The 26,584-nt window shown below is 40.1% G+C and overlaps 1 protein-coding gene across 1 annotated transcript; it reads right to left on the reverse strand.

Moving 5' to 3' along the window:
- Positions 1-2,973: 2,973 nt before the first annotated feature.
- LOC137378585 (zinc finger protein 469) lies at positions 2,974-16,488 on the reverse strand. Its single transcript, XM_068048889.1, has one exon. The coding sequence runs from the start codon at positions 16,486-16,488 to the stop codon at positions 2,974-2,976; it is 13,515 nt and encodes a 4,504-aa protein (XP_067904990.1).
- Positions 16,489-26,584: the final 10,096 nt, after the last annotated feature.

Here is a 26,584-nt window from a genome sequence, read left to right on the forward strand (position 1 = left end):
TGGCAAATAGAAGAAAATAAGTGAAGAAATAATAGGATCAGGAAGGCATTCAGTGAAATACAAAGAGAGGAATCAGATAAGGTGAAAGTAGAGAGCTGTCCTCACTCAGATTCTCTCTCACATACACACAGAGGAGCATTAGATTATATTACATTAAATAATTTTATAATTGGAGAGATATAGATACAGAAACTGATGAGAACAACTGACACCCACAGAAACAGGCCTCATTATGAACTGCTCACTAGTTTTCGAACTACACACATGTTAGAGCCATCAATGTAAAAACTTCTAGAACAGAATTAATTATACTTTTGACAAAAGCACATGGGATAATTATCTGACTTTCCCCTTTTGATCGAAAGCCTATGCCATTGGCAGTGCATGTTAGAAATTTGAATGCCATTGTGCATGATTGTCTAACTGTTGGTTTAAATGATTTGAAAGTCATGTGCAGCACACACCCAAATTTCCAAAATGTGCTTTCGATGTGCAAGGCTTCCGACTAGGAGTGCAAAATTGCAAAGTAATTTCTACGGATGATCACTGTAACCCGCTTTTAAAACATTAGTAAAGTATCAATAATTCAACATTTTCCAAGCAATAAAATATATAAAACAACACAGCGTATTAATTCACACTTGTTTCCTGCGAGAATTAAACATGCTGAAAATATTTATTTAAGTGCACGTGCAAATATCATCTGCGAATTTATAGAAAGCTGCAAAGGCAAATTGGTCAAAAAGTCCAACATAAGTAGTTTTTAAGCATTTCTGCTTTGTGTAAAGTCGGCAAACTATTGTTGCAATATATACACAATGTATTGCTTTTAGCGTAATGCGATTGTTTAACTTTCCATATAAAGATTTTGAAAACTCAGTCAATACATGTATACAATATTGTAAAAAAAGATGCATCTTAGGTTTGTAATAACCAACATTTATACGATACTGAAAGGCACTTTTGCAACACACTTACGAATTAAGACTGCAAACATTTTTTTGAACAATACTAAAATAAATTTCTGAAATATGCATTGCACCCAAAAGTAAATTACCTAAATATTTTACAATATGATATAAAGATACAAATCAAACAGAATAAAGCACCTTTGATCTAAAATTTGCAGAACAGCCATAACATACTCCAAATGTCTGCATCCTAACTTCAGTGCATATAGTATATCTCCTTGATCAAGGAGTTCGTCAATATCAAATATCTTTTCTTGCACCTGAGTTTGTATTCCAAACGAAATAAGCATACAATTTAAAGATTTACACATAAGATAAAATCAGTATACAAAATTTCAATTCAACATAATGTGTTTCCAACATGTAAAGCGACTTTCCAATTGTTTTGCTTGAGGAAGACGGTATTCACATTACAAAAATAGCACCAATTACTGTTTATGTTGTTCAGAGCTGATGTAAAGTTCACCCCTCTCATTACGGAGAAGAAAATATATGGAACATATTTGCAACAACAGTGTCTGTGGGTCTACGATGTACGAACTCGGAATTTGGTGCTGCAGCATATTTAAAGCTTCATTATTTTAATTCAATTATATACATGAGGAGCACCAAAGTAATTATCAACTGTTCCACAAGGTGAAATGTGAGTGTTCAAATCTGTACTTATAAAAAGTGTCGTAATAGTTATCTGTCTCTTCAACCTTTAGTTCATTGATGCTGGTTTAATAAATTGCACTATTAAGAACTACTTCAAGGTGGTATTTACTTCTACAAGTTCATCCTCACTCAAAGTCTTTTTTTTTCAGAATTTACAAATCTTTTCTATGGTGCTGTTCTTTTCATAGATGCTGGCTGATTTGCCGCGTATTTCTAGATTTTTCTTTTTGTACTGGCTCGAGGCATTTTTGATGGACTGAAGGAAATACTTTGGAAATGAAAAGTAACATTACAATACTTCTAATTGGTGCTGAGAGCTGATCGCTGTCAAAGACAACAAAGAGGTTGGATACTTTTGAAATAATTTGTATAAGGAGAATTTGCAGATTCAGTTTGGAGGAGAATATGACCGACACTGGAGTTATGAGAAAGAGTGGCCTGTAGTGAGATGGAGAGCATGACATAGTGAGAAGATTATGGTGGGTATGTTTGCAGACAATTGGTATTCTCAATAGGCAATGGAAGGGAAAAGACCAAAGCTGAGATGATCAAGATGGGACCAAGTATAGAAAGACCTGAATGAAAGATTGACAATGGTCACCACAACCACAAAAGCTGACAATGATGTCAACATGATGATGCAATGGTTAGACTGGTTACTTCGACTGACTGAAGAGGGAAGGAAAACAAGGAGAAAAGAGAAAAGATTAGCAATTCTGGAGAAGAAGTGATGAATGATGCCTTACTTTAGTTTCTTACAAAGTTACATAGCTTTCCAAAGATGTTCTACTCAGTCACCATATTTTTAGCATACTGTAAATTTTGTTAGCCGTCTTTATATCTGGGAATTTCCATTGTTCTTTTGAACACATATCAATTTCAATCAAACAATTATTTATAACTATGTAGCCATTTTAACAAAGTATTCCTCGATTTGGAAAAAAAATATTACATTAGGACTCTAAGTGTTTCAGATGATGCAGAATAACTAAAAATGACACTTCCTTTAATGACACCCACAGTGAAAATGGACATAGTTTTAAGGATTGGCATTTTGAATTAACACATTTCATCAATACTCGAATGATACTCTGATGTTTAAGACAATTACGCATCAGAACTCAATCTGTTCAAAGCGATTAAATCTTTTCATTCGTGACATCAAAGTCATCATAGGTACATGACAAAGCAGGTGAATCAAAGTATGATATTATGGACACAAAGTGAAGTATTTCACAGAGACGTCTGTGCAAGACCATTCCAGCTATATGCGGAAATAATGCTGAAGAAATTTAAGGCTTTGAGGATTCAATTATCAATAGCCCCATAAGTCAGCTGCATTAATTCACTCTGAGGTGTCTTTTCTTAAAGGAATCTTGAAGCTGGTTATTTTTTGTCCAAATAATTGGCTGAGAAGATTACTCTGTGATTCTGCTGTCCGATAATTATGTGATTCAATAGGCTTTATACCTTGCATCAATCTATGTTTTCTAATTGAACCGCTCACAGTCTGAGCTCCTCCCTTTGAATAAAGCAGAGGTTTTGAGATTAATTCTTTCTTGTGCCTGAATTCTCCATTGAATAATCGCATTTCTGGTTGCTTAAGTAAACAAAAATTCATTCCATTTTTTTTAGATTGAGAGCTGTTTGTCCATGGTTTTGCTCTGGAGGTTAGATGGCTGCCTGTTGTCTCATCTTTGGAAGTAGTAATACCCAGATTATCTTGTGGAATGTCAGATTTCTTCATGTAGTCACTTCTGATCTGTTTTCTCTTTTTGCTCCCCTCATTTACAGTTATCCTGTAGCTACTACTGTATTTGACACTAGAAAGCTTGGGTTCTTTTCGCTTTTTTTGACCATGTTTTGCCTCTAAATCTATGATTTGTTTCTCTGAAGGCTTATATTCACTGGAATTTTGCTTTGTCTTATCAATAGCTGCCATTTTGACATGGCTACTGTAAGATATTTTCTGGAGGTCATTCGTTTGTTTAGAACAGTCACATGATTCGGTTTGTTTTGTGTTTTCTTTTGTTGAATGGTCACTTTGATCAACATTGACATTTGGTTTAATAGCACACGTATTCACTGAACTCAAAGAGGATGTCATATTGTAGAGCTGACTGTGCATATCTGGCACGGGTGGAACATCTGAATCAACTAAATGCAGGTCATCAGATAATGGATGACAAACAACTGGGGAGAGACACGGTGGAGAAGTCGCAATATTTGGTTGTGATTGCTCCAGTTCCACCAGAAGCTCAGAAAAGTCACCAACAATATCCGTATGTTTTGGTGTCAAATCATTTAGCTTTGCTGCTGTATCATTTACTATGTCTGGTAAGAAATCTGGAGGCCCATGCACTGGTCCTTCAGAAATATTGTGCTTAAAATGAATAGAAGAATTAGTCACAATATTATTTTCTGTATTAATTTCAATCAGACCATTGTGATTGACCTTCTGTTTTTTATTAGGTGGCAAAGAAAGACTGGAGCAAGACTGGGTTAGACTGTCCTGTGGATCAAGATTTCCATCCTGCAAAGGAACATGTGGTCTCATCACTCCTCTGAATTTATGGGTCTTACTCCCCCCTGCCAGATGCTTTTCCATATGCCTATCATACTGTTCTTTTTTTGAAAAAGTGTAGTTACAAGTACTGCAGATAAAAGACTTTTTTATGACATGCATAACATCAGCACACATCTCACATGTATATAGCGTTGTATGTTTAACTTCAGGTTCTTCTACTACTCTGTGTTCACCTTTAAGATGGGCTCTCAGCTCCTGCATGTCCAAATAGAAAATAGGACACTTATAACATAAATAAATTTTCTGCAAACTGTGAACAACTAAGTGTCGCTGAAGTTTAAATGGTTTAGGAAATTGTTTCCCACAATGATGACAATCTCTTGAAGGATCCTTGCAATCAGGATGGATGGAAATATTCTTCTGTATTGGTTCAGTCTTCTGCATAAGCTCTGGATTTGAGGAAGTTGACAGTTTAAGTGCACTTGTAAAATTCAGTTTATTTTTAACACTTGTGTCACTTTGCTCTTTGATTTTGCAAGTTTCTTCTTGGTTTTCTTTTAGGGTCTTGGTCTCTTTAATAAGAGACCTGGTCACTGATTCAACTATTTTTGTTGGCTTCCCATGCTTTTTATTCAGGAGTGTGTTAAAAAAGTTTTTCATCGCACTATCTTCACTAAAACAGCTGGACAATCCAATCACTGATTTTTGAGCTTGTCCTTTCCGGGCAAACTGAGTGGCATGCTCACGCAAATGCTCATTGTACATCCAAACATCAGAGATTTCTTTCAGGCACATGCCACAGGTCCATATTCCTGCTTTATTTTTTGCATGCTTTTCCTTCAGGTGATCCCTCAGTTGTTCTCTGGAACTAAACTTCCGTTGAACACACATGTAACATGTTGGTGGAGGAGAAGGATTATGTGAGAGTTTGTGAAAGTCGAGTTCTCCAAGAGTGAGGAACCACCGAAAGCAAACTTTACACTTGTACTGCTTATCTTTGGATTTGATACTGATGTCGCTGCGGTTTTTTGCTATTTTCCCCTCCTCTGACCTCACCTTGGATAATTTTATGTCCCGGCTTGTTTCTTCACTCATACTGGTAGCAACTTTTGAAATAGAAGACTTATTCTCAGGGGAATTAAATAGATGCCTATCTGGAGGTTCATAACTTTGGTTTAAGACTTGGATATCACTGGCATCTAAACTTGACAGAATGCCCTGATCAGAGGCCAAACTATAAGGTTCTAACAGTTGGGAAGACACTGATTCTGATAGTTCCTGTTGACTCTGAATGATAGAAATACAATTTTGTGTTTGTGCCACTTTTTCTAAAGACACATCTAATGAGGTAATGTCACCATGTGTTGAGATGCCTACTACTTGTTGGGGATTGCTCCATACTGTAGAATTTAGAACAGTATCAGACACGGTTTCTATTTTGCTGTTTTGATACATTAATGCCACTATATTACTGCTATCATTTTCAGATATGTCTGTCCTTTCCAGGGCACCTTGATTTCTGCATTCATGTGTGTCATCTCTAAGTCTTTTAAGTCCATCACAGACAGAAATACTTTTACTGGCTACTGTTTTGATATTATGACTTGTATGCAACATGAGGGCATCATCCATTGAAATGGTTTCATAGTGATCTGGTCTTTTGATGTTGTGAAGATCATCTCTACAGGACATAGGAACTTGTTCACTATCTTCAATCATAAAATCTGCAGAAAACGTTCCAAATGTATTTGATGCTGTATCCACTTTACATTTTTTGCTTCTTTTTCCATAAACCCTTGGACATTTTTTTCTGACAATTGTGTTTTCTTCTGGAAATATTTGTGATATTTTGCTGTTCATATTTGAAAGACGTTGTGATTCTGAATTTGGATGAATTACCTCTAAAACAGGTATCTCAAGACCAATAGAATATGGTTCATCCCAGGGTTTCGATGCTGTCATGTCCTGCATTTTATTAAAAGAGTTTTCATCGTTGCTCCTACCTGATATTGTATCATGATCCACTGCTCGCGGGTTCATCTCTGTTATTTGTAATGCAGAACTATTAACCTGGTTGAGCACTGAACTGTTAAATACTGAAGGAATAACTTGTTCGGAATGTTGACATTCAATGTTCTTTTGCAGTAAATCTTTTTCACTTGCCTCTTGCTCTATTTTTATATGGTTGTCATTCTGAGTGTTTTTATTTAAGGAACACTTTCCAGCAACATCAATCTGGGGTTCAAACCCACCATTCCACTCTTCCTTATACTGTTTTTCTTTCAATAGAACACTGATTAGGTTACATTCTTTCTCTTCTACAATTATAGTTTCATTATTTGAAAACTTTTCTCGTGACACCCATTCTTTTGATGTAATACACATTTTGATTGTTTTGCTTGTTGATAATGCATCTTCTGTCTGTTCTTGATTTACAGTACTCTCACATGATTTTGCCATTACCTGAAGCTGTAATAGAGGACAGGCCTCACTATCCTCTTTTCCACAGCTGACATTCATCTGCTGCCCAGATTGTGCAACTGATTGCAAAAAGTCAGGACCAGTAATACCATTGAAAAATAGCTCTGGTTCATCTTTTCCAACATTCCTACTCTTGTCTTTTGTGGGATTAGGTAGGCTGTAGTTTTGTTTCTTTCCCTGTCTTGCATTGTTTTTTGTGCCTATTGAATAAGGCCTTGTAGAATATTTTTTAGATTTTGAGGGCAATTTAGCAAGTTGCTTTGTTTCAGATTTTTCTTTACATGCTATTACACCAGTATCCTGACGAGATTGTATGACACAAGGCTTAGCTTCTTCCTTTGTGCTGTCATAGTGGATTTCATCTATATTAACAGCTGCTTTGCTGAGATGTTGATTTTCTTTGCAATGTAATACAATTTCATTTGATATAAATGTAGAACTATTTGCTTTGGTGTGTTTATCTCTTTTTAAGAGCTGTTGCTGATCAAACTGAACAATTTCCTTATTTACAGAATCATCTAAAGAACATGGTGCCACTTTGTCCTCTGTGTGGGTTTTCTTTTCTGATGTACAAGGTAAGACATTTTGTATGCCTTGTTTCCAAGCTGAATTTGCTTCCTCTGTTTGAATACAATTTGCTTGAATTATGTTTACTTTGTTTTGAATTAATGTGTTATCTTTTAAGTGATGTTTGATGGCTTTATGTCTCACTAAGCCTTGTTTAGATCTGAAGGACGCTGAACATACATTGCACATTATGACAGCTTGCGGATTATGCTGTTTTGCAGATTTGGAACACTCAACCAATTTCTCTGAATCAGTTTTCGAAGCATTTTCTGAAAATAAATTGTTAGCCACCAAATCTAAATGCTCACTGCTGGGCAAATCACTCAGTGACCTGGAAAACAGTAAACTGCTCAGTACATCATCCCTACTCATACCATCTTTTTCACCATTCTCATTCCTTCCCAATATGTTCATTACTGGCTGTGATCTTTCTCCACTCAGATGAAATAAGCCTGGGTTCCCACTGACATCACTTTCTTTAACAACTTCATCTCTAAACTCATCAGAAATCTGCGTTAACTCGTTAGCAGTCTTGCCATCTGTGCACTCTTTCATTTGTTTCGCATTATCTCTAATCCCAGTTGCTTCATACTTCTGTTGGTCTATCATTGTACAACCGGGTTTATCATCTTCAGACAAAGATTCTGAATTGGTGAGCATGGTAACATTGTCAGTGAATAGATTACCTTCTATCTTCTTAATTCCATTGGGAAACAATTCACCTTTGTACGCTTGTATGTTTTCTTCAAGCTTTAAGGGGGCTTTCTCTGTATGACAGTCTGTTTTGGCATTTGAATCATTACCTGTTTTTTTTTTGGCAGAGTTGTCACTATTATCACTGTTTGAATATTTACTTAAGGTTTCCATGGAAAAGGAATCAACAAGGAGTGAGCAATTCACACTTAAATCTGGAACATTTTGGGGAGGTGATTGCAGCTCAAGCAATTGGCCATGAAAAGAAGGGGTAACACTTTCATTGTAATGTGGGCACAAAATCTCATTACAGGCACACTTGCAATGCTCTTCACTTTGTACCAAGGGACTTGAATCATTTGAAGGTGTACACAGATTATTTATTTCCAAATTTACACTGCAAGCAAGATCTGATGTGGGAGATTTAGCTAACATTTCAGATGTCGAACAATCATTAGATTTGGTTTGGACATATATGGGCAAATTGGTAAGCATTGATGCAGTTTGTTCAGAAAATCTATTATCACTGGTACTATCTTTCCCAGAAAATGATGGATTGTCATTGTCAGCAGTACTTTTATCTGAATCCTTTGCTGCATAATCACTAGTTGTTACAGTGGTAGGCAATTCTTCACTTCTTTTAGACAATAGGATTATTTCATCAGAAATAATTTCTCCTATTGATACAGTTTTTAAAGCAGAGTGATTATCATGAGCTTGCTTCTCTGCTAGTTTATATTCAATGTCATGTTTAATTACATTTTCCTGAGATTCAGTTATACAACAAAGGGATTTTTTCTTTGTATTTTGAGAATTGTATGGCAGATGAAAAAATGACAACGATTCTTTACATGTATCATCCTTTGGAAGAAAATTGTCTTTAGAATTGTTTGATAGTTTTTGCTGCCCACATTTATCATTTTGCATAAGCACAATATTAGAATAATTTCCCGGTAAACTCAGAGGCAGCTGTTCTGAAACGCTTTTCCTCCAGGAACATACTGTGTCTAATTCAGAAGGTTGCGTCAAATTACAAACCCCGGGCAAATGGTCGTTTCTGTTCTTGTTTGACAAATTTCCATCAATGGATGGCAATATTTCATTTGTACAGAGCTGACATTTAGGCTTTTTCATTGGGTCAGTAATATCTAATGTAGGTTTGCACTGAGGAATGTCATCTATATTTAAAAGCTTTACCAGTTTTTTCTCATCACAGTTATTTTCACCAGCATATGTCTGAGGCAGAGGACAATTTAACTGATCAGGTTGCAAGTTTTTTTCCGAAACAACCAAATACTGTTTGCCTTTTTCTGCTGATTGCCCTACAATGTCACTACTTAAAACAGCAGAAGTTACTTTTTCTGTTTTTGCCTGTCTTTTAAAAACCAGTGACACAGAGCTTTGATTGGAATTTTGTGAATTGTCTGTATTTTCAATGAAATGATTCCCCTGCATCGTTGCTGCATTTTTATTCATCACATTGAGTGATAAGCCACACTGGTCCTCTGTAAGGTCAGGTTTGCCAATTACACCATCTTTGGATTCTGCAATTTTCTTTAAATGCTGGGATCCAGGGATCTGTGATGTTAATAGCTGACTTGTAACCATAGAGTGTACTTCACTATGAGAACATTCCTGTGAATTAGAATTTTCTTTGACTTTTTCAGTCAGTGTTTCAGCAATGTTTTCAGACACACATTGTACACTTGGCAAACAGTCTTGACTCTTGGTACTTGCATCAACATTCAAGGTCTGACATTCACTTTTGCTTATGCCTTGTAAATACATAGTTTTCTCTTTAGCATTAATGGCATTATCTGTATTTTGCTCAGAACTGCTGTTATCGTTTGACATCTGGTTTGTCAGAGCATGTGGTACTAAGTAGCAAGGCATCATCATTAATTCTTCATTGCATGGTACTGTTCGGGCAACAAAGAGCTGCAGTTGCTGCAAGGGGTTTTCAGTTGATTCTTGGGAGACATGGATAATTTTCTTTGCGCTGCAGTATTGTTCAGTAGAGCTTGTTACAACAAATGATGCATCGGCATTATCATTTGTCCTTCCTTTATATTTTATCAGTGGAGAGCTTTCAGGAGAAAGAATCTGACTTGTAATGATCAATGATGGTTCAGCTTCTTCAGATTCTGAGAGCAAGGCAGATATTTCAGCTTTGCTATTTGACTGGTTGCTGGTTGTACTTTTCTGATTGTGGTTTACAAATAACTTCTCTTGTGAATCATCAGCATGAACAAAACTGACATCACTTTCTGTTCTACAGACAATTTCTTTCACACAAGGTGAGGACGCAGTGTTCCCAAATGTGAACAAACCTGCATTATGCTCATGTTCTGGCTGTTTCTCTGCAACATCATGTTCAAAAGATCCATACTGAGGAGAGAGGTTAAATGACTTGTCATTGTCTGCACTGCTACAATTAGAGCAGTTTTCATTTTTGCTTAGAATATAAGATCCTTCTTCCCCAACTGGACTTGGTTCCAATGAATTGTTGCCTAATGCAGTATCTGACATTATTGCAAGACTTGCAATTAGATTTTCTGTGTAATGCTGATTTTCTAATTTTTCCTTTGATTTTTCTGAGTGACTGTCAGGGGACACATTGCTTTCTTCTTGATTACTGTGCCAATGTTCATTTTCCTTTGTGTTTTCAGGGTCTTTAAGACCCACCTGATAGTGGGTTTGATTATCCTTAGAAGGAGAACCTGGATTTTCACAAACTTTATCAGGTGTTTGAAAATCTGGCTCAGCATCCAATGACACAAGCTGGAAAGAGCAGGCCCAAATGTCTTCATTATCTTCAATGCTCCCAACAGTACCTTGGTCTGCAGCTTTCGGGTGATTGGATACTTGATCAGTACAATATTCTGTTGTGTGCATATCAGTACTTCCACTGTTAAAGTGATTATTTGGAATATATATATTCTTTTGACTGCCATTATCTTGCTCGAGCTGCAGTGATGTAAGCGGACCTGTTCCATCTTTTAAATTTACATTCATGTATTGCTCAGTGCTTACTTGGGCAACAGTAGTTTCATCACTCCTTCTAGGTGTCTGAAGCTGATTTTCCAACTCTGACACTAACCTTTTTATTTCTAGATCATCATCTGATAAAGAGGCTGTGAAGGAACTGCTTTGATCATTAGCCTTCTCAGTCAAAAAGGGCGAAGCTCCAATAGGAGATGTTCCTGCAGTATGGGCAAATTTCTTATTCTGTGCTGGATGCATGGAGAGAGCCTCAAAATGTGAAATCTCCTCTGGTAAAATTGTGCTCATGTCTTGCAACAAATTCCAATCCTTGTGCTCTAGGAATGGTGGATATTGCAGATGATAGGCTGCTCTGCTGTCTGCTTCTGTACTGCAAGAAAATGCATAATAGTTTTCTTTGTTGACTGAAGTGTCTGTGTATAGCTGACTGACAAAGCCTGATACTGGGATGTCTCCAAATATTCCTGCTGTATTAAAAGAAACTGGAGACTTGACTTTGGCTTGGTATTTTTCTCGTGCATATGCATTTATGAACTTTTTGACATGATTCTTCTGTAAGTAATTGTCACTAGTTTCATTTTGACAGAAAAGAATATCTTCCAGATGTGTAGAACCACCAGGCAGAGATTCTGCAAAAATATCTGAATGGTGCTGATTTTCTAAATCTTTGTGCCCACAGTAAATTGTATTCATGCTATTCTGAGCAGTACCATCATGAGGTTGAATATTAAATCCAGATGCATTATCACAAAAACATTCAGCATTTGGCTCATAGACAACTATGGATCCATCCAGCGTGCCTTTCATTTTTTTGCTGATATCAGTTAATTCATCCTTCATGTCTGTAGTCAGTTCAGGGATATGCGTTGAACTGTTTTGACTTACACTGGTTTTGGGATATTCAACAATGTTGTCTTCACAAGAAGAGAAATTTTCCATCACCCTTTGATCAAATATTAATTCAGTATTTGGTGATGTATTGGCAGTTCTTGTCATGCCAACATTTTTTTCAAAGGACTTGCTGGTCTGTGGTCTGCTTTTAACATAACCAAGCTCCATATGACTTGTGTTAGAACCTGCTATACACAGGTCCTTTGTCTCCTTTTTTTGTGCTGTGGGTGACTCATTGTAATTACCCAAATGCATCATGTTATGGCTGGTTCTTTGGGACCTTCTTCCTGAAAGTAAAAATTTTGCTGAACAAAATTTTTTTGTACTTCTTGAAAGAGCTGAATCATTCATGAAACTGCCTTTTGCAGTTCCTGCTGGTTTACCTGTACAAGTAGCTGTTACATTTAAAGCTGAATGTGCAGTATGATCAGTAATGGAAGTAAGTGTAGAGTCTTTGCTTTTAGCAGTATTTTTGCCTTTCTCACTATCTGAGTCTGTTCGTTCAGTGCTATTAGGGCTGTTGGTATTTTCACTTGAACTACTGGTAATGTTGCTATAATCACTGCTAGTAAAAGAACGGCTGCTTCTCCTTCTGAACCTACTGCCGTAGTATCCCTTTGTTTGATTGTGACTCTTTGTTTCCATGCTGCATTCTGGAGTTTTTCTGATTTTAATATATCTCCAGGATTCCTCAGCCTTAACTCTTCCACACTTGGTTTTACGCTCCTTTGTGATGCTATATTTAGCCAGTCGATTTAAGCATGGAGTTTTATACTTGTTGCTCAGAGGTTCTGTTTCTTGGTCTGAATCTGAAATATAGTCATATTCTCCCAACTTACTATTGTGTTGAGGTGGCAACAGCCTTTCAGTTACTAGAGGAAGTTTCAAATGCTTGTTACCTTTCACATGTAACTTGTGCAGTTTGTTCTTCTGCTGTACAATCTTTTGAATCAATTCCTTGCTCCAAGTTCTGCTACCTGACTTTCTTTTTTTAATGTCCTTTACAGCAGGTCTGCATAACCTGGAGCTGCTATTCATAGTAACAACCTCTAAAGGAGTTGGGCAAACTGTACCCGGCATGTCAGAGTTACTTTTGTGCTTGCCTCTTTCTGCGTTCTTTCTCACACTTTGTGCTGGCTGAGATAAAACCTCACTTATTCTGCGCTGAAGTGTTGCATCAGTATTCAGCTTTCTTCCCCCTTTTAGTTTCCCATTTTTTTCACTAGCTTTGCTGTACTTTAAGGGATCAAATGACATCTCATGAGAGAAATTTTTAACACTGAATTTATCCACCCTTCTGGAATATGACCGAGACGAAAGAGCTGTCACAGAATCCTTTTCCTCACTTTTCCTATTAGGGTGCTTGTTTCTCTCCTTTCTCTTTATGTTTCTTTCAGCTTTCCCATTATTATGCATAATCTTCATTTGTACAGCCTGTTTCTCTTCTGTTTCTGTAAGCTTGGTAATAATTTTGTTTTCTAGTGGTATACAGTCTTTGGTCTTAAAAACTGGCCCATTTCCTGTGTTTTTTGATGTCGAAAGCTCATCATCTGCAAAAGCTTCTATGAAGCTGCTGTCAATTTCAGCATTATCTGATTGATAGTCAAGTCCATTCAGAGTCTCATTGATTAAACTATCGAGTTTTGCATCATCAATCTCTAAATCAGAAGCTGTGAGTGATATCGAACTGGATCCTGTTCCACTAAAAATATTAAGTTTAAATGGGTCATCCTTTGGATCATTTGCTGCTTCACCGTCTAATAACAAATCACATGGCTTGTTTAAGCAAAGTAAAGACTGATGTGGATCAACTCCACCTCGGGTTGGATGAAGAACTGCTGTTTTTGCTGATTCCACTTGGAACCTTCTATTCTCCACCATTCTGGGTGCTTCATACATCTCTGTGTGGCAAACTGAATGGAGTCCACAATACTGACGGTGATCAAGAAATGAAGCAACATTGCTAAAATTTTGGTCACACTGTTTGCATGTAAGAAGTACATCAAGTTGGTCAAGATTTGCACTGCTAAGGGAATTAGCAAAAAGCTGCTGTTCTGAGAAGGATTGAGATTCAGTATCAAAGGTACTTGTGCATCCATTGCTTTCAGCATTCTGCTGTGGGAATGTGTTGTCTTGGATATATAACAGATGGTTATCTTTGGTTCCCCTGGAATGATCAGCTGAGGAAAATGTAAATGTTCTGATAGGATCTTGGTGCAGAAGGTCAGGATTAATCAGTTCAGATGAACTGAAACTTTTCCTGTCCTTAGTGTGGCAGTGCTGACGATAAAAATTAGGTGGTGTGGCTACAATGGGTAGTTGAATTTCTTCTGAATTGGGATTAACAGGACTATTGGCACTGTACACAGTAGACACTGGAGAGAGAGATGAGCATGTGCTGGTAGATCCAGGGTTGAGAGCTGGTGAAGGTGGTGGAGACTGGTATGGAGAGGCTGACACTAAGCTAACTTTTGGCATTGATAATGCTGTGTGCCCACCACTTCTTGTAGATGCTGGTGCAACTAGTTGGTTCAAACCACAGAATGTGTTTGCATTTCCTGACTCACACAGTGAAGGATTAGTATTGTCAAGACAATTCTGAATTGGAAAAGCAGTAGCTGTGTTGCAATTTTGTCTGCTCCCATCACTTCTAGCATTTTGAAGTTCTTCATTATGTACATGGTTTTTGTTATGAAAAGCTGCTGGATTACAAATAGGTGCACTTTTTTGTGTTTTTTTACATTCTTGCCACTCTGAGCTGTCAATTGGAAAAGCAAGTGACTGGCTACTGAGTTGTCTAGAAAGTTCTATTCTATTTTGGTTTGGCATAGCAGATGTAAGGTGAATTTGCTGCCATGGCAACCTAGAAGCACCATTTCTTGGAACATGCTGCCTGTGGTCAGCATGTGATAAATTAGTAACAGATTGACATGGATATGAAAATTGGTTTGCAACTGATGAACAGTAAGGTGCAGAATTTTGGTCCTTCGTAGGAAACATCTTGTTACTTCTTTCCCAAACTTGTGGTACCCTGGGGTGACTGTGAATTTTATTTGAAATGTTCTTATCAAAAGGCACAAAACCATCAAGAACACTGCTGTTGGAAGAACCACCGTAAACTTTGTCCTGAAAGTGCATTTGGGGTAAAGAATTGTGAGTCATGTTTCTTCTCAGGGGTTTTCTCTGAGTGACCATTCTTTCAGTGCTTCGGTTATCTTTTAAAGATGAGCACCTTTTGTTCATTGATACAAACCCAACACCATTATTGTGCAAACTAAACGTGTCTGATGAACAAATAGTTTGGTTTTCTTGGAAAGTGCTCTGATTTTGCTCAATAGCACCAGTAGAGGATGATATAGCACCAGTAGAAGATGAAATAGCACCAGTAGAAGATGAAATAGCACCAGTAGAAGATGATATAGCACCAGGAGAAGATATAGTACCATTTGTATCATTTGGATGATCTGCTCTTCCTTTGTAATGAGATAAAGGCGACTGAAGTTGAATACCTTGATTGGATGGACGCACAAACTGAGTTTGGTGGGAAGACTGTGTGTAGTTTCTCCCATCTGATGAAGTACCATACCGACCATTCCTTAAAGATTCCTCTTGCCCATCAGTTGAAAGCTGAAAGACAAAACCACTATGTGCTACCTGGCTATTAGGCAGTGGAACATCTAAGTAATCTTGTTGAAAGTGGCATTGACTATTGTATTCACTGTTGAACGGAACAGCAGATGTCTCATGCAATTGTGGGAGTGGATACTGAAATGGAATTGATCTAAAGCCCTGTGCATTAGGTTTATTGCTTTCTGCTGCTACAGGAAAAGTGCTCTGTTTGTAAGAGGGCATTCCATAGTTAGTACCTGGAAATGTCTTGTCTGGAGAATGCCAATCCACTGAGAAAGGTGAAATGTTAGAGTTATTCCTATTTCCATGGAATTCTGGATATTGTAATTGGCCATTGGAGTTGTCTCTGGAAACATTAATATTTACCTGTGATTGTGCTTTTAATGCTTGGTGCTGGCATGTGACCACCGTAGTGTGTGAGGTATAACTTGTGGAGGTATGGTTTGCAGAATCCTCCTGAAAGCGTCTGTTGTAGCTAAGGTCCTCTTGTTGGAGCTCTGCCTCTCTTTCAGGTATGCTGGGTACATTAAAACGATAGCTTCCTGTTACAAGCTCTCTGTGTCCTTCTAGTTTCTTTGTTGATGTAACCTTTTGTTGTGGATATGCTATTCCAATAGTGGGGTTGGATCGTGAATTAACAATACTAAGTTTATAAAGATGAGGAGGCCCTTTCCCATACTTCTTGTTTTTGTCTCTTCCTTTGTTTTTCCCAGTAGGTGACTGCGGACTGCTTTTGCCACTTGAACTACTGGATGACGACCATGTTCTTTCACCAGAAAACTTTGGTCTGTTCTGAAGAGACTTAAAGTCAATTCTTCCAGCTTGTTGTGGCCTAATTATAGCCTCTCTCTGATGATAGCTTTCCTTGTTCTTTCTGTGCAGATGAGAATTATTCAAGGAACTATTATTCAGCACAGTCTTGCAGCTTTCAGATATGCTATTGTCACTGCTGTTCAATTTTCCAGAATCTTTTTCATTGAAATGTTCAAAAACCTCCTCCTTTTGCTGCTGTTTGGGATCAGTGTCTGAATCTTTAATTGCATAAACATGCTGCGCGTCTCCCGTCATGATATCAAAACCACAAACAGGAGTTTCTTATTGTCTCAGCACCTCTGCACTAAATGACTCTAGCTTCTTTCAGAGGCATGGTCAGTTATTCTTGATGAACGGTAACAACATTCTGCAAGCCAAATATGACTGAATCACTTTAAAACTCATCGTAAAAGAAGATGGATCTCTTTTAGGGACAAACTGCAGGTCTTCCATCATTACTGCCACAGGCATCTGAAAGAGAAGAAACAAATGTACGATTTCAGCGCATAAAACATATGATGCATGATTAAGACTCACATGCTTAACCATATCTCATCTGTAAAACTATGAATTCTCAGCACTACAGTTGCTCTCATACACATTGATAAGACTGTCAACCTCACAATTTTTTTATTAGGTTCCATTAAGTCACAAATGATCGTAACAGTGAAATGTCCTAATAATGAGGAATCTAAGAAATACATTTTTGCAGGAATGTAGAAACACTGTTACGTGGTTTAAATGGACTTGCAGCGCTACAGGGATCAAGCCGGGGAGTGGGACTGACAGCATAGCTCCATGGAGAGTCGGCATGGACTCGATGGGCTGAATGGCCTCCTTCTTTGCCATAAATGACTCTATAACATCAGTCCAGGAATTTGTGCAAAGTTTCAGCACAACTTGGGCATAAGAGCAGAGTTGCGATTTTTCCAAGCAAATTTGCATAGATACTGGTGTGCAAAAATGTTATGCTGAAACATTGCTATGCGCAAATTTCCTCAAACATTTGTGCCACTTTGAGATGCAATGGCCTGAAACATAGCCCCGCCCCCCCAATAAACGAATCCTAGCTTGAGTATGTTTCCTGGCGTTACCCGCTGGTTTTGATTTACATCCACCTACAAGATGCACTGCAGCAATTCGCCAAGGCTCCTTCAAAAGCACCTTCCAAACCCATGACCTCTACCACCGAGAAGGATAAGGGCAGCAGACACCACCACCTGCAAGTTCCCCTCCAAGTCACACACCATTCTGACTTGGAAATATATCGCTGTTCCCTCACTGAGCTGAGCCCTCCCTAACAGCACTGTAGGTGTATCTACACCACATGGAGTGCAGTGGTTCAAGAAGGCCGTTCATGATTACCTCTCAAGGGCAATTAGGGATGGGCAATAAATGCTGGCCTTGCCAGTGACACTCACATCATGTGAATGAATAAATAAAGTCTAGGGACAGCATGGCCCATATCACTTGATATTGAGGTTTATGGAGTTTTATCGCAATTTTCTTCACATTTAAAAAAAAATTCTTACTGCAACTTTAATAAAACTGCTTTCCATCTTAGTGTTCCTGAAAACTTTCAGGCCCATGCCCCACACATTCAAAGACTCAGGAGCTGGAATGGCCTACTGAATGGATATACCCTGTTCTGCATAATAATGGAAGAGAAAGAGGAGCATTACCAGCAAGAGATTCAGAGTGAGATGTCATGCCAGAAGACATCAGCCCAATATATTTCCCCTACTTAGCTTGTTTTATATCACTGTCAAAAAAATAATCTCCGCAGAAAATTTGGACATAAGTTCCTATTGACAAGATCTGCACAAAAACTGGTGTAAGTTTCAGTGTAGGTTTGGCACAGATCCAGAAAACTTGGGCTGGTTTTCTTCAGGAACACATACTGGCAATATTTTTTCCTGTTTGTTTGCAGACACAGAGTACAATGAGGGAAACCATGTCAAACGATGCATGGCTCATTTGGCTCATTTCTTTCTCCAAACAAAAAGCTTTCCTGAACATATTTTTCATTAAGACAGTGGCTCTTTATACAAAACAAACAGGGCTTAGTGAAGTAATGAGAAATATGCATAATCACAAGGGATCAATAAAGCATTGTGGATAAGGAATAAAAAGATAAACTCGAAGCTTTTGGCTATAAACATAACTGTGGCTGTATTGTAATGATATGTTATCCATTCAATGGAAATTGATTTAGTGCATCGTTTTAATTTTCTTCTCAGTATTCCAGCAATGAAGAGTGCAGTCATTACAGGTTAGTATGTACTGATAAGTGGCTAAATTATCACAGTGATCACCAACTAGTTAGTTCCTGATCTCAGCTGGATCATTTGGGAAAGCATGAAACAAACCACAAGAGACAGAGAAAGAAAACATTCAAGCATTAGGTCTAAGTTGGCCTCTATGGGGTGGCTGATTATGGGACAGAATTGCTAAAGGCCCAAGAATAAAATGCCTTCATATCTTTTTGGTAAAGGAAAGGTGTCAGTAAGAGGGTCAGAGCAAAATAGGAAAATCAAAATCAAATGCATTAATACATACATGAAACTTAATGGAACTTTCTGAAGCATCTCTTTTCAAAATGGTACACTGTGCTACTTTCAAGTACAAATGGGGACATCTACAGGATACTGTAGGGATGTCATCCATTACAACTGGAGTCATGGAGCAGACACACCATTTGTTTTTCATAGAATCATGGAATGGTTACAGCACAGAATGAGGCCATTCTGCCCATTGTGTCCATGTCAGCTCTCTACAAGAGCTGTTCAGCTGGTCCCACTCCCCTACCATTTCCCCATAGCCCTGAACATTTTTTCTCTTCAGATAATTATCCAATTCCTTTTGATAGCCACGCTTGAATCTGCATTCATCACACTCTGAGACAGAACATTCCAGATCCTAACCACTCGCTGTGTAAAAAAGTTTTTCCTCATGTCGCTGTTGCTTCTTCTGCCAAACACCTTAAACTGGTGTCCTCTGGTTCTCGACACTTCTGTCAATGGGAATAGTTTCTTCCTACATACTCTGTCCAGACCCCTCATGATATTGAACGCCTCTATCAAATCTACTCTGAAACTTCTGTTCTTTTTTTATTATTCATTCCTGGGATGTGGGCGTCGCTGGCCAGGCCAGCATTTATTGCCCATCCCTATTTGTCCTTGAGAAGGTGGTGGTGAGCTGCCTTCTTGAACCGCTGCAGTCCATGTGGGGTAGGTACACCCACAGTGCTGTTAGGAAGGGAGTTCGAGGATTTTGACCCAGCGACAGTGAAGGAACGGCGATATAGTTCCAAGTCAGGATGGTGTGTGACTTGGAGGGGAACTTGCAGGTGGTGGTGTTCCCATGTATGTGCTGCCCTTGTCCTTCTAGTTGGTAGAGGTCGCGGGTTTGGAAGGTGCTGTCTAAGGAGCCTTGGTGCATTGCTGCAGTGCATCTTGTAGATGGTACACACTGCTGCCACTGTGCGTCGGTGGTGGAGGGAGTGAATGTTTGTAGATGTGGTGCCAATCAAGCGGGTTGCTTTGTCCTGGATGGTGTCGAGCTTCTTGAGTGTTGTTGGAGCTGCACCTATCCAGGCAAGTGGAGAGTATTCCATCACACTCCTGACTTGTGCCTTGTAGATGGTGGACAGGCTTTGGGGAGTCAGGAGGTGAGTTACTTGCCTCAGGATTCCTAGCCTCTGACCTGCTCTTGTCGCCACGGTATTTAAATGGCTACTCCAGTTCAGTTTCTGGTCAATGGTAGCCCCTAGGATGTTGATAGTGGGGGATTCAGTGATGGTAATGCTGTTGAATGTCAAGGGGAGATGGTTAGACTCTCTCTTGTTGGAGATGGTCATTGCCTGGCACTTGTGTGGCGCGAATGTTACTTGCCACTTATCAGCCCAAGCCTTGATATTGTCCAGGTCTTGCTGCATTTCTACACGGACTGCTTCAGTATCTGAGGAGTCACGAATGGTGCTGAACATTGTGCAAACATCAGCGAACATCCCCACTTCTGACCTTATGATTGAAGGAAGGTCATTGATGAAGCAGCTGAAGATGGTTGGGCCGAGGAAACTACCCTGAGGAACTCCTGCAGTGATGTCCTGGAGCTCAGATGATTGACCTCCAACAACCACAACCATCTTCCTTTGTGCTAGGTATGACTCCAGCCAGCGGAGGGTTTTCCCCGATTCCCATTGACCTCAATTTTGCTAGGGCTCCTTGATGCCATACTCGGTCAAATGCTGCCTTGATGTCAAGGGCAGTCACTCGCACCTCATCTCTTGAGTTCAGCTCTTTTGTCCATGTTTGAACCAAGGCTGCAATGAGGTCAGGAGCTGAGTGGCCCTGGTGGAACCCAAACTGAGCGTCACTGAGCAGGTTGTTGCTGAGCAAGTGCCGCTTGTTGGCACTGTTGATGACACCTTCCATCTCTTTACTGATGATTGAGAATAGGCTGATGGGGCAGTAGTTAGCCGGGTTGGATTTGTCCTGCTTTTTGTGTACAGGACATACCTGAGCAATTTTCCACATTGCAGGGTAGATGCCAGTGTTGTAGCTGTACTGGAACAGCTTGGCTGGGGACGCGGCAAGTTCTGGAGCACAGTTCTTCAGTACTATTGCCAGAATATTGTCAGGGCCCATAGCTTTTGCAGTATCCAGTGCCTTCAGTCGTTTCTTGATATCACGTGGAGTGAATCGAATTGGCTGAAGTCTTGCATCTGTGATGCTGGGGACTTCAGGAGGAGGCCGAGATGGATCACCAACTCGGCACTTCTGGCTGAAGATTGTTGCAAATGCTTCAGCCTTATCTTTCGCACTGATGTGCTGGGCTCCCCCATCATTTGAGTATGGGATATTTGTGGAGCCACCTCCTCCCGCTAGTTGTTTAATTGTCCACCATCATTCTCGGCTGGATGTGGCAGGACTGCAGAGCTTAGATCTGAACCGTTGGTTATGGGATCGCTTAGCTCTCTCTATCGCATGCTGCTTACGCAGTTTGGCATGCAAGTAGTCCTGGGTTGTAGCTTCACCAGGTTGACACCTCATTTTGAGGTATGCCTGGTGCTGCTCCTAGCATGCCCTCCTGCACTCTTCATTGAACCAGGGTTGGTCTCCTGGCTTGATGGTAATGGTAGAGTGGGGGATATGCCGGGCCATGAAGTTACAGATTGTGGTTGAGTACAATTCTGCTGCTGCTGATGGCCCACAGCGCCTCATGGATGCCCAGTTTTGCATTGCTAGATCTGTTCGAAATCTATCCCATTCAGCACAGTGATAGTGCCACACAACACGATGGACGGTATCCTCAATGTGAAGGCGGGACATCGTCTCCACAAGGACTGTGCGGTGGTCACTCCTACCAATACTATCATGGACAGATGCATCTGCGGCAGGCAGATTGGTGAGGACGAGGTCGAGTATGTTCTTCCCTCGCGTTGGTTCCCCCACCACCTGCCGCAGACCCAGTCTAGCAGCCATGTCCTTTCGGACTCGGCCAGCTCGGTCAGTAGTGGTGCTACCGAGCCACTCTTGGTGATGGACATTGAAGTCCCCCACCCAGAATACATTCTGTGCCCTTGCTACCCTCAGTGCTTCCTCCAAGTAGTGTTCAACATGAAGGAGTACTGAGTCATCAGCTGAGGGAGGGCGGTAGGTGGTAATCAGTAAGAGGTTACCTTGCCCGTGTTTGACCTGATGCCATGAGACTTCATGGGGTCCGGAGTCGATGTTGAGGACTCCCAGGGCAACTCCCTCCCTCCTGTATACCACTGTGCCACCATCTCTGCTGGGTCTGTCCTGCAGGTGGGATAGGACGTACCCGGGGATGGTGATGGCGGTGTCTGGGACATTGTCTGTAAGGTATGATTCCGTGAGTATGACTATGTCAGGCTGTTGCTTGACTAGTCTGTGGGACAGCTCTCCCAACTTTGGCACAAGCCCCCAGATGTTAGTAAGGAGGACTTTGCAGGGTCGACAGGGCTGGGTTTGCCGTTGTCGTTTCTGGTGCCTCGGTCGATGCCGGGTGGTCTGTCCGGTTTCATTCCTTTTTATAGACTTTGTAGCGGTTAGGTACAACTGAGTGGCTTACTAGGCCATTTCAGAGGGCATGTAAGAGTTAACCACATTGCTGTGGGTCTGGAGTCACATGTAGGCTAGACCAGGTAAGGACAGCAGATTTCCTTCCCAAAGGACATTAGTGAACCAGATGGGTTTTACAACAATCGACAATGGTTTCATGGCCATGACTAGTTTTAATTCCAGATTTATTAATTAAATTCAAATTTCACCTTCTGCTGTGGTGGGATTCGAACCCATGTCCCCAGAGGAATACCCTGGGTCTCTGGGTTACTAGTCCAGTGATAATACCACTACGCCACTTCCTACCCTACTGTCTAAAGAGTACGGCCCCAGGGGAGTCGGTGGACGTGGTATACTTGGATTTTCAGAAGGCATTTGATAAAGTCTCCCACAGGAGGTTGGTTAGCAAAATTAAAGCACATGGGATAGGAGGTAACATACTAGCATGGATTAAGGATTGGTTAGCTGGCAAAAAGCAGTGCATAGGAATAAACGGTTCACTCTCGCATTGCCTGGCTCTGACTACTGGGGTACCGTAGGGATCAGTGCTTGGGCCCCAGCTGTTCACAATATATTTTTAGGATTTGAATGTGGGGACCAAATGTAGTATTTCCAAGTTCGTGGATGACACAAAACTAGATGCAAATATGTATTGTGAAGAAGATGCAAAGTGGCTTCAAGGAGATTTGGCCAGACTTAGTGAGTGGGCAAGAACGTGGCAGATGGAATATAATGTGGAAAAATATGAGGTTATCCACTTTGGTAGGAGGAATAGATGTGTAGAGTATTCCTTAAATGGTAAGAGATCAGAAAGTGTGGATGTACAAAGGGACATGGGTGTCCTTGTCAATAAGTCACTGAAAGCGAACATGCAGGTGCAGCAAGCAATTAGGAAGCAAATGGTATGTTAGCATTTATCGCAAGAGGATTTGAGTAGTGAAGTCTTGCTTCAATTGTATAAAACTTTGGTTAGACCACACTTGGAGTACTCTGTGCCGTTTTAGTTCCCTTATCTTAGGAAGGATATTATTGCCATCGAGAGAGTGCAATGAAGATTCACCAGATTTGTTCCTGGGATGACGGGACTGTCCTATGAAGAGAGATTGGGGAAACTGGGCCTGTATTCTCTGGAGTTTCGAAGAATGAGAGGTGATCTCATTGAAACCTACAAAATACTTAAAGGGATAGACAGGGTAGATGTAGCTAAGATGTTTCCCCTGATTGAGGAGTCTAGAACCAGGGGACACAATTTCAAATTAAGGGGGAAGCCACTTAGGACAGAGAGGAGGAGAAATTTCTTTATTCAGAGGGTTGTGAATCTTTGGAATTCTTTACCCCAGAGGGCTGTGGAAGCTCAGTCATTGGGTATGTTTAAAGCAGAGATTGACAGGTTTCTGAATACAAATTATGTAAGGGGATGTGAGGATAGTGTGGGACAAGGGCATTGAAATGGATGATCAGCCATGAACATTTGAATGGCGGGGCAGGCTTGATGGGCTGAATGGCCTACTCCTGCTCCTATGTTTCTATGTTCTCCAATCTATCCTCATAACTGATGTCTCATCCCTCGAACAATTCTCATAATCTTTTCTGCAACCTCTTCAATACCTTCACATCCTTCTTACAGTGCAGTGGGCAGAATTGGACACAGTACTCCAGCTGAGGCAGAACCAGTGTTTTATAAAAAATTAATCATAACTTACTTGCTTTTGTAATTTATGCTTCTATTTATAAAGCCCAGAATCCCATATGTTTATTTACCACTTTCTCAACCTGTCCAGCCATCTTCACATACCCCTCGCTCCCTCTCTCCTGCACCCCTTTAGAATTGTACTCTTAATTTTATATTGCCTCTCCTTGTTCTTGTTCCCAAAATGTATCACTTCTCTGCATTAAATTTCATCTGCCACATGTCTGTCCATTCCACCAGCCTATCTATGCCCTCTTGAAGTCTATCACTATCCTCCTCACAGTTCACAATACTTTCAAGTTTTGTCTTATAGAGTCATGAAGTCATTACAGCACAGAAGGAGGCCATTCAGCCCATTGAGTCCATGCTAGCTCTCTATAGAACAAATCAATCGGTCCTATTCTGCTGCTTTATCCCCATAGCCCTACAAGTTTATTCCCCTCAAATGCCCATCTAATTTCCTTTTGAAATCATTGATCATCTCTGCTTCCACCATCCTCGTGGGCAGCGAGTTCCAGGTCAATACCACTCACTGCGTAATAATGTTCTTCCTCACATCCTCCCTGCATCTCTTGCCCAAAACCTTAAATCTATGTCCCCTAGTCCTTGTACAATCAACAAATGGGAACAACTTTTCTTTGTCTACCTCATTCAAACTTGTCACAATCTTGTACACCTTGACCAAATCTCCCCTCAATCTCCTTTGCTCCAAGGTGAACAACCCCATCTTCTCCAACTTAATCTTGTAGCTAAAATTCCTCAACCCTGCAACCATTCTGGTAAATCTCTTCTGCCTCCTCTCAAGGACCCTAAAGTGTGGTGACCAGAATTGTGGCCTAACCAGAGCTTTATAAAGGTTAAACATAACTTCCCTGCTTTTGTACTCAATACCTCTATTTATGAAGCCCTAGATCCCATATCCTTTGCTAACTACTTTCTCAATATGTCCTGCCACCTTCAAAAATCTATGTACATGAACTCACGGATCCCTATGTCCTTTCATATTCTTTTATCATTAAGTCTATATTGCCTCTCCCTATCCCTTCTGCCAAAATGCATCACCTCACACTTCTCTGTATTATATTCCATCTGCCACTTGTCTGTCCATTCTGTTAGCCTATCTATGTCCTGTTGCAGTTGATTGGTATCCTCACTGTCTGCCACGACTCCAAGTTTGGCATCATTGGCAAATTTTGAAATTTTACTCTGTATTCCAATATCCAAGTCATATATATCAAAAAAGGCAGTGTTCCTAGGGGAACATGACTGTCTACTATCCTCCCTTAAGCCAAATTTTTATCCAAGCTGATACTGACCCTCCTATTCCATGAGCCTCAGTTTTGTTAACCAGCTTTTTATGTGATATTTTGTCAAAGGCTTTCTTAAAATCCATGTAGACAACAACCATTGCTTTCCTTTCATCAAACTTCTCTGTTACTTCATCAAAAATTCAATTAGATTAGTCAAACATGATCAGCCTTTTACAAATCTGTGCTGGCTCTCCTTAATTAATTCAAACCTCTCCAAATGGCCTGTTGATTTTTTCCCCCTGATTATTGTTTTTAAAACCTTACCCACCATTGCTGTTAAACTGACAGGTCTGTAGGTACTAGAAATGTCCTTATACCCTTTCTTGAATAAGGGTATCATATTTGCCATTCTCCAATCCTCTGGTACTTCCCCCTGTACCAGGGAAGATTGGAAGATTATGGCAGTCTCTTTCACTATCTCCATTCCTACTTCCTTTAGCAATCTGAGATACAAGCCATCCTGACCAGGCAATTTATCCACTCTCAGCACAGCTAGCTTTTCCGGTACTTCCTTCCTATCAATTTTCACCCCATCCATTACCTCTAACATCGCCATTTCTATCGATAGTTTGTCAGCATCCTCTTCCTTAGCAAACATCAATACAAAGTACTTATTTTGTATTCTAGCTTTACCCTGCGACTCTCAGCAAATATCACCCGCTTTGTCCCTAACAGGACCCACCCTGCTTCTTACTACTCACTTACTATTTACATGCCGATAAATAAAATCTTTAGATTCCCTTTTATGTTAACTGTGTCAGGTAAACCTCCCACCTGCCAAGACTTAGGCACACGTGATTTCACCACATGAACATTTAAACTTAAAATTGCAAGCCCCTGACTGGAAAGACATTTGCATAGTAACCAACAGTGTTGGAACAATGCAGACCCAATCATTGCTTCCCCAAGACACAGAAGAAGTGGTCAGACCAGTTTTGGTCACATGACTGACTGACTGTTGGAGGTTTTAAATTTGAACTTCCAACAGAGGATTGGAACTCAGAAAGCCGTGTGCTCCCAGTTGGAACAGAACCTCCTCTCCAGCCCTGCCTGCCTCCATCTCTTTCCCATGGAACTGAATCTTGTGAAAACACGTGAACCTCAAAGAGAGAAAAGTCTCCAATGTGAACAAGGTTTAAGAAGAACACTGGGCTCCAACAAAAAGTAAGTGCTGTCTACAATCAAGGACTGTACGGCGAGCTGGAAACAAAGCACAGTAAACAAGAAGCTCTCCTGATAATGCCTCAAACCCCTCTCTACTATAT

Source organism: Heterodontus francisci, chromosome 17 (genome assembly GCF_036365525.1).
Source record: "Heterodontus francisci isolate sHetFra1 chromosome 17, sHetFra1.hap1, whole genome shotgun sequence".
Lineage (NCBI taxonomy): Eukaryota > Metazoa > Chordata > Chondrichthyes > Heterodontiformes > Heterodontidae > Heterodontus > Heterodontus francisci.

What these genes read in the sequence shown, in the direction of transcription:
- LOC137378585 (XM_068048889.1), bottom strand. Translation starts at nt 16,488, where the DNA reads ATGACGGGAGACGCGCAGCATGTTTATGCAATTAAAGATTCAGACACT.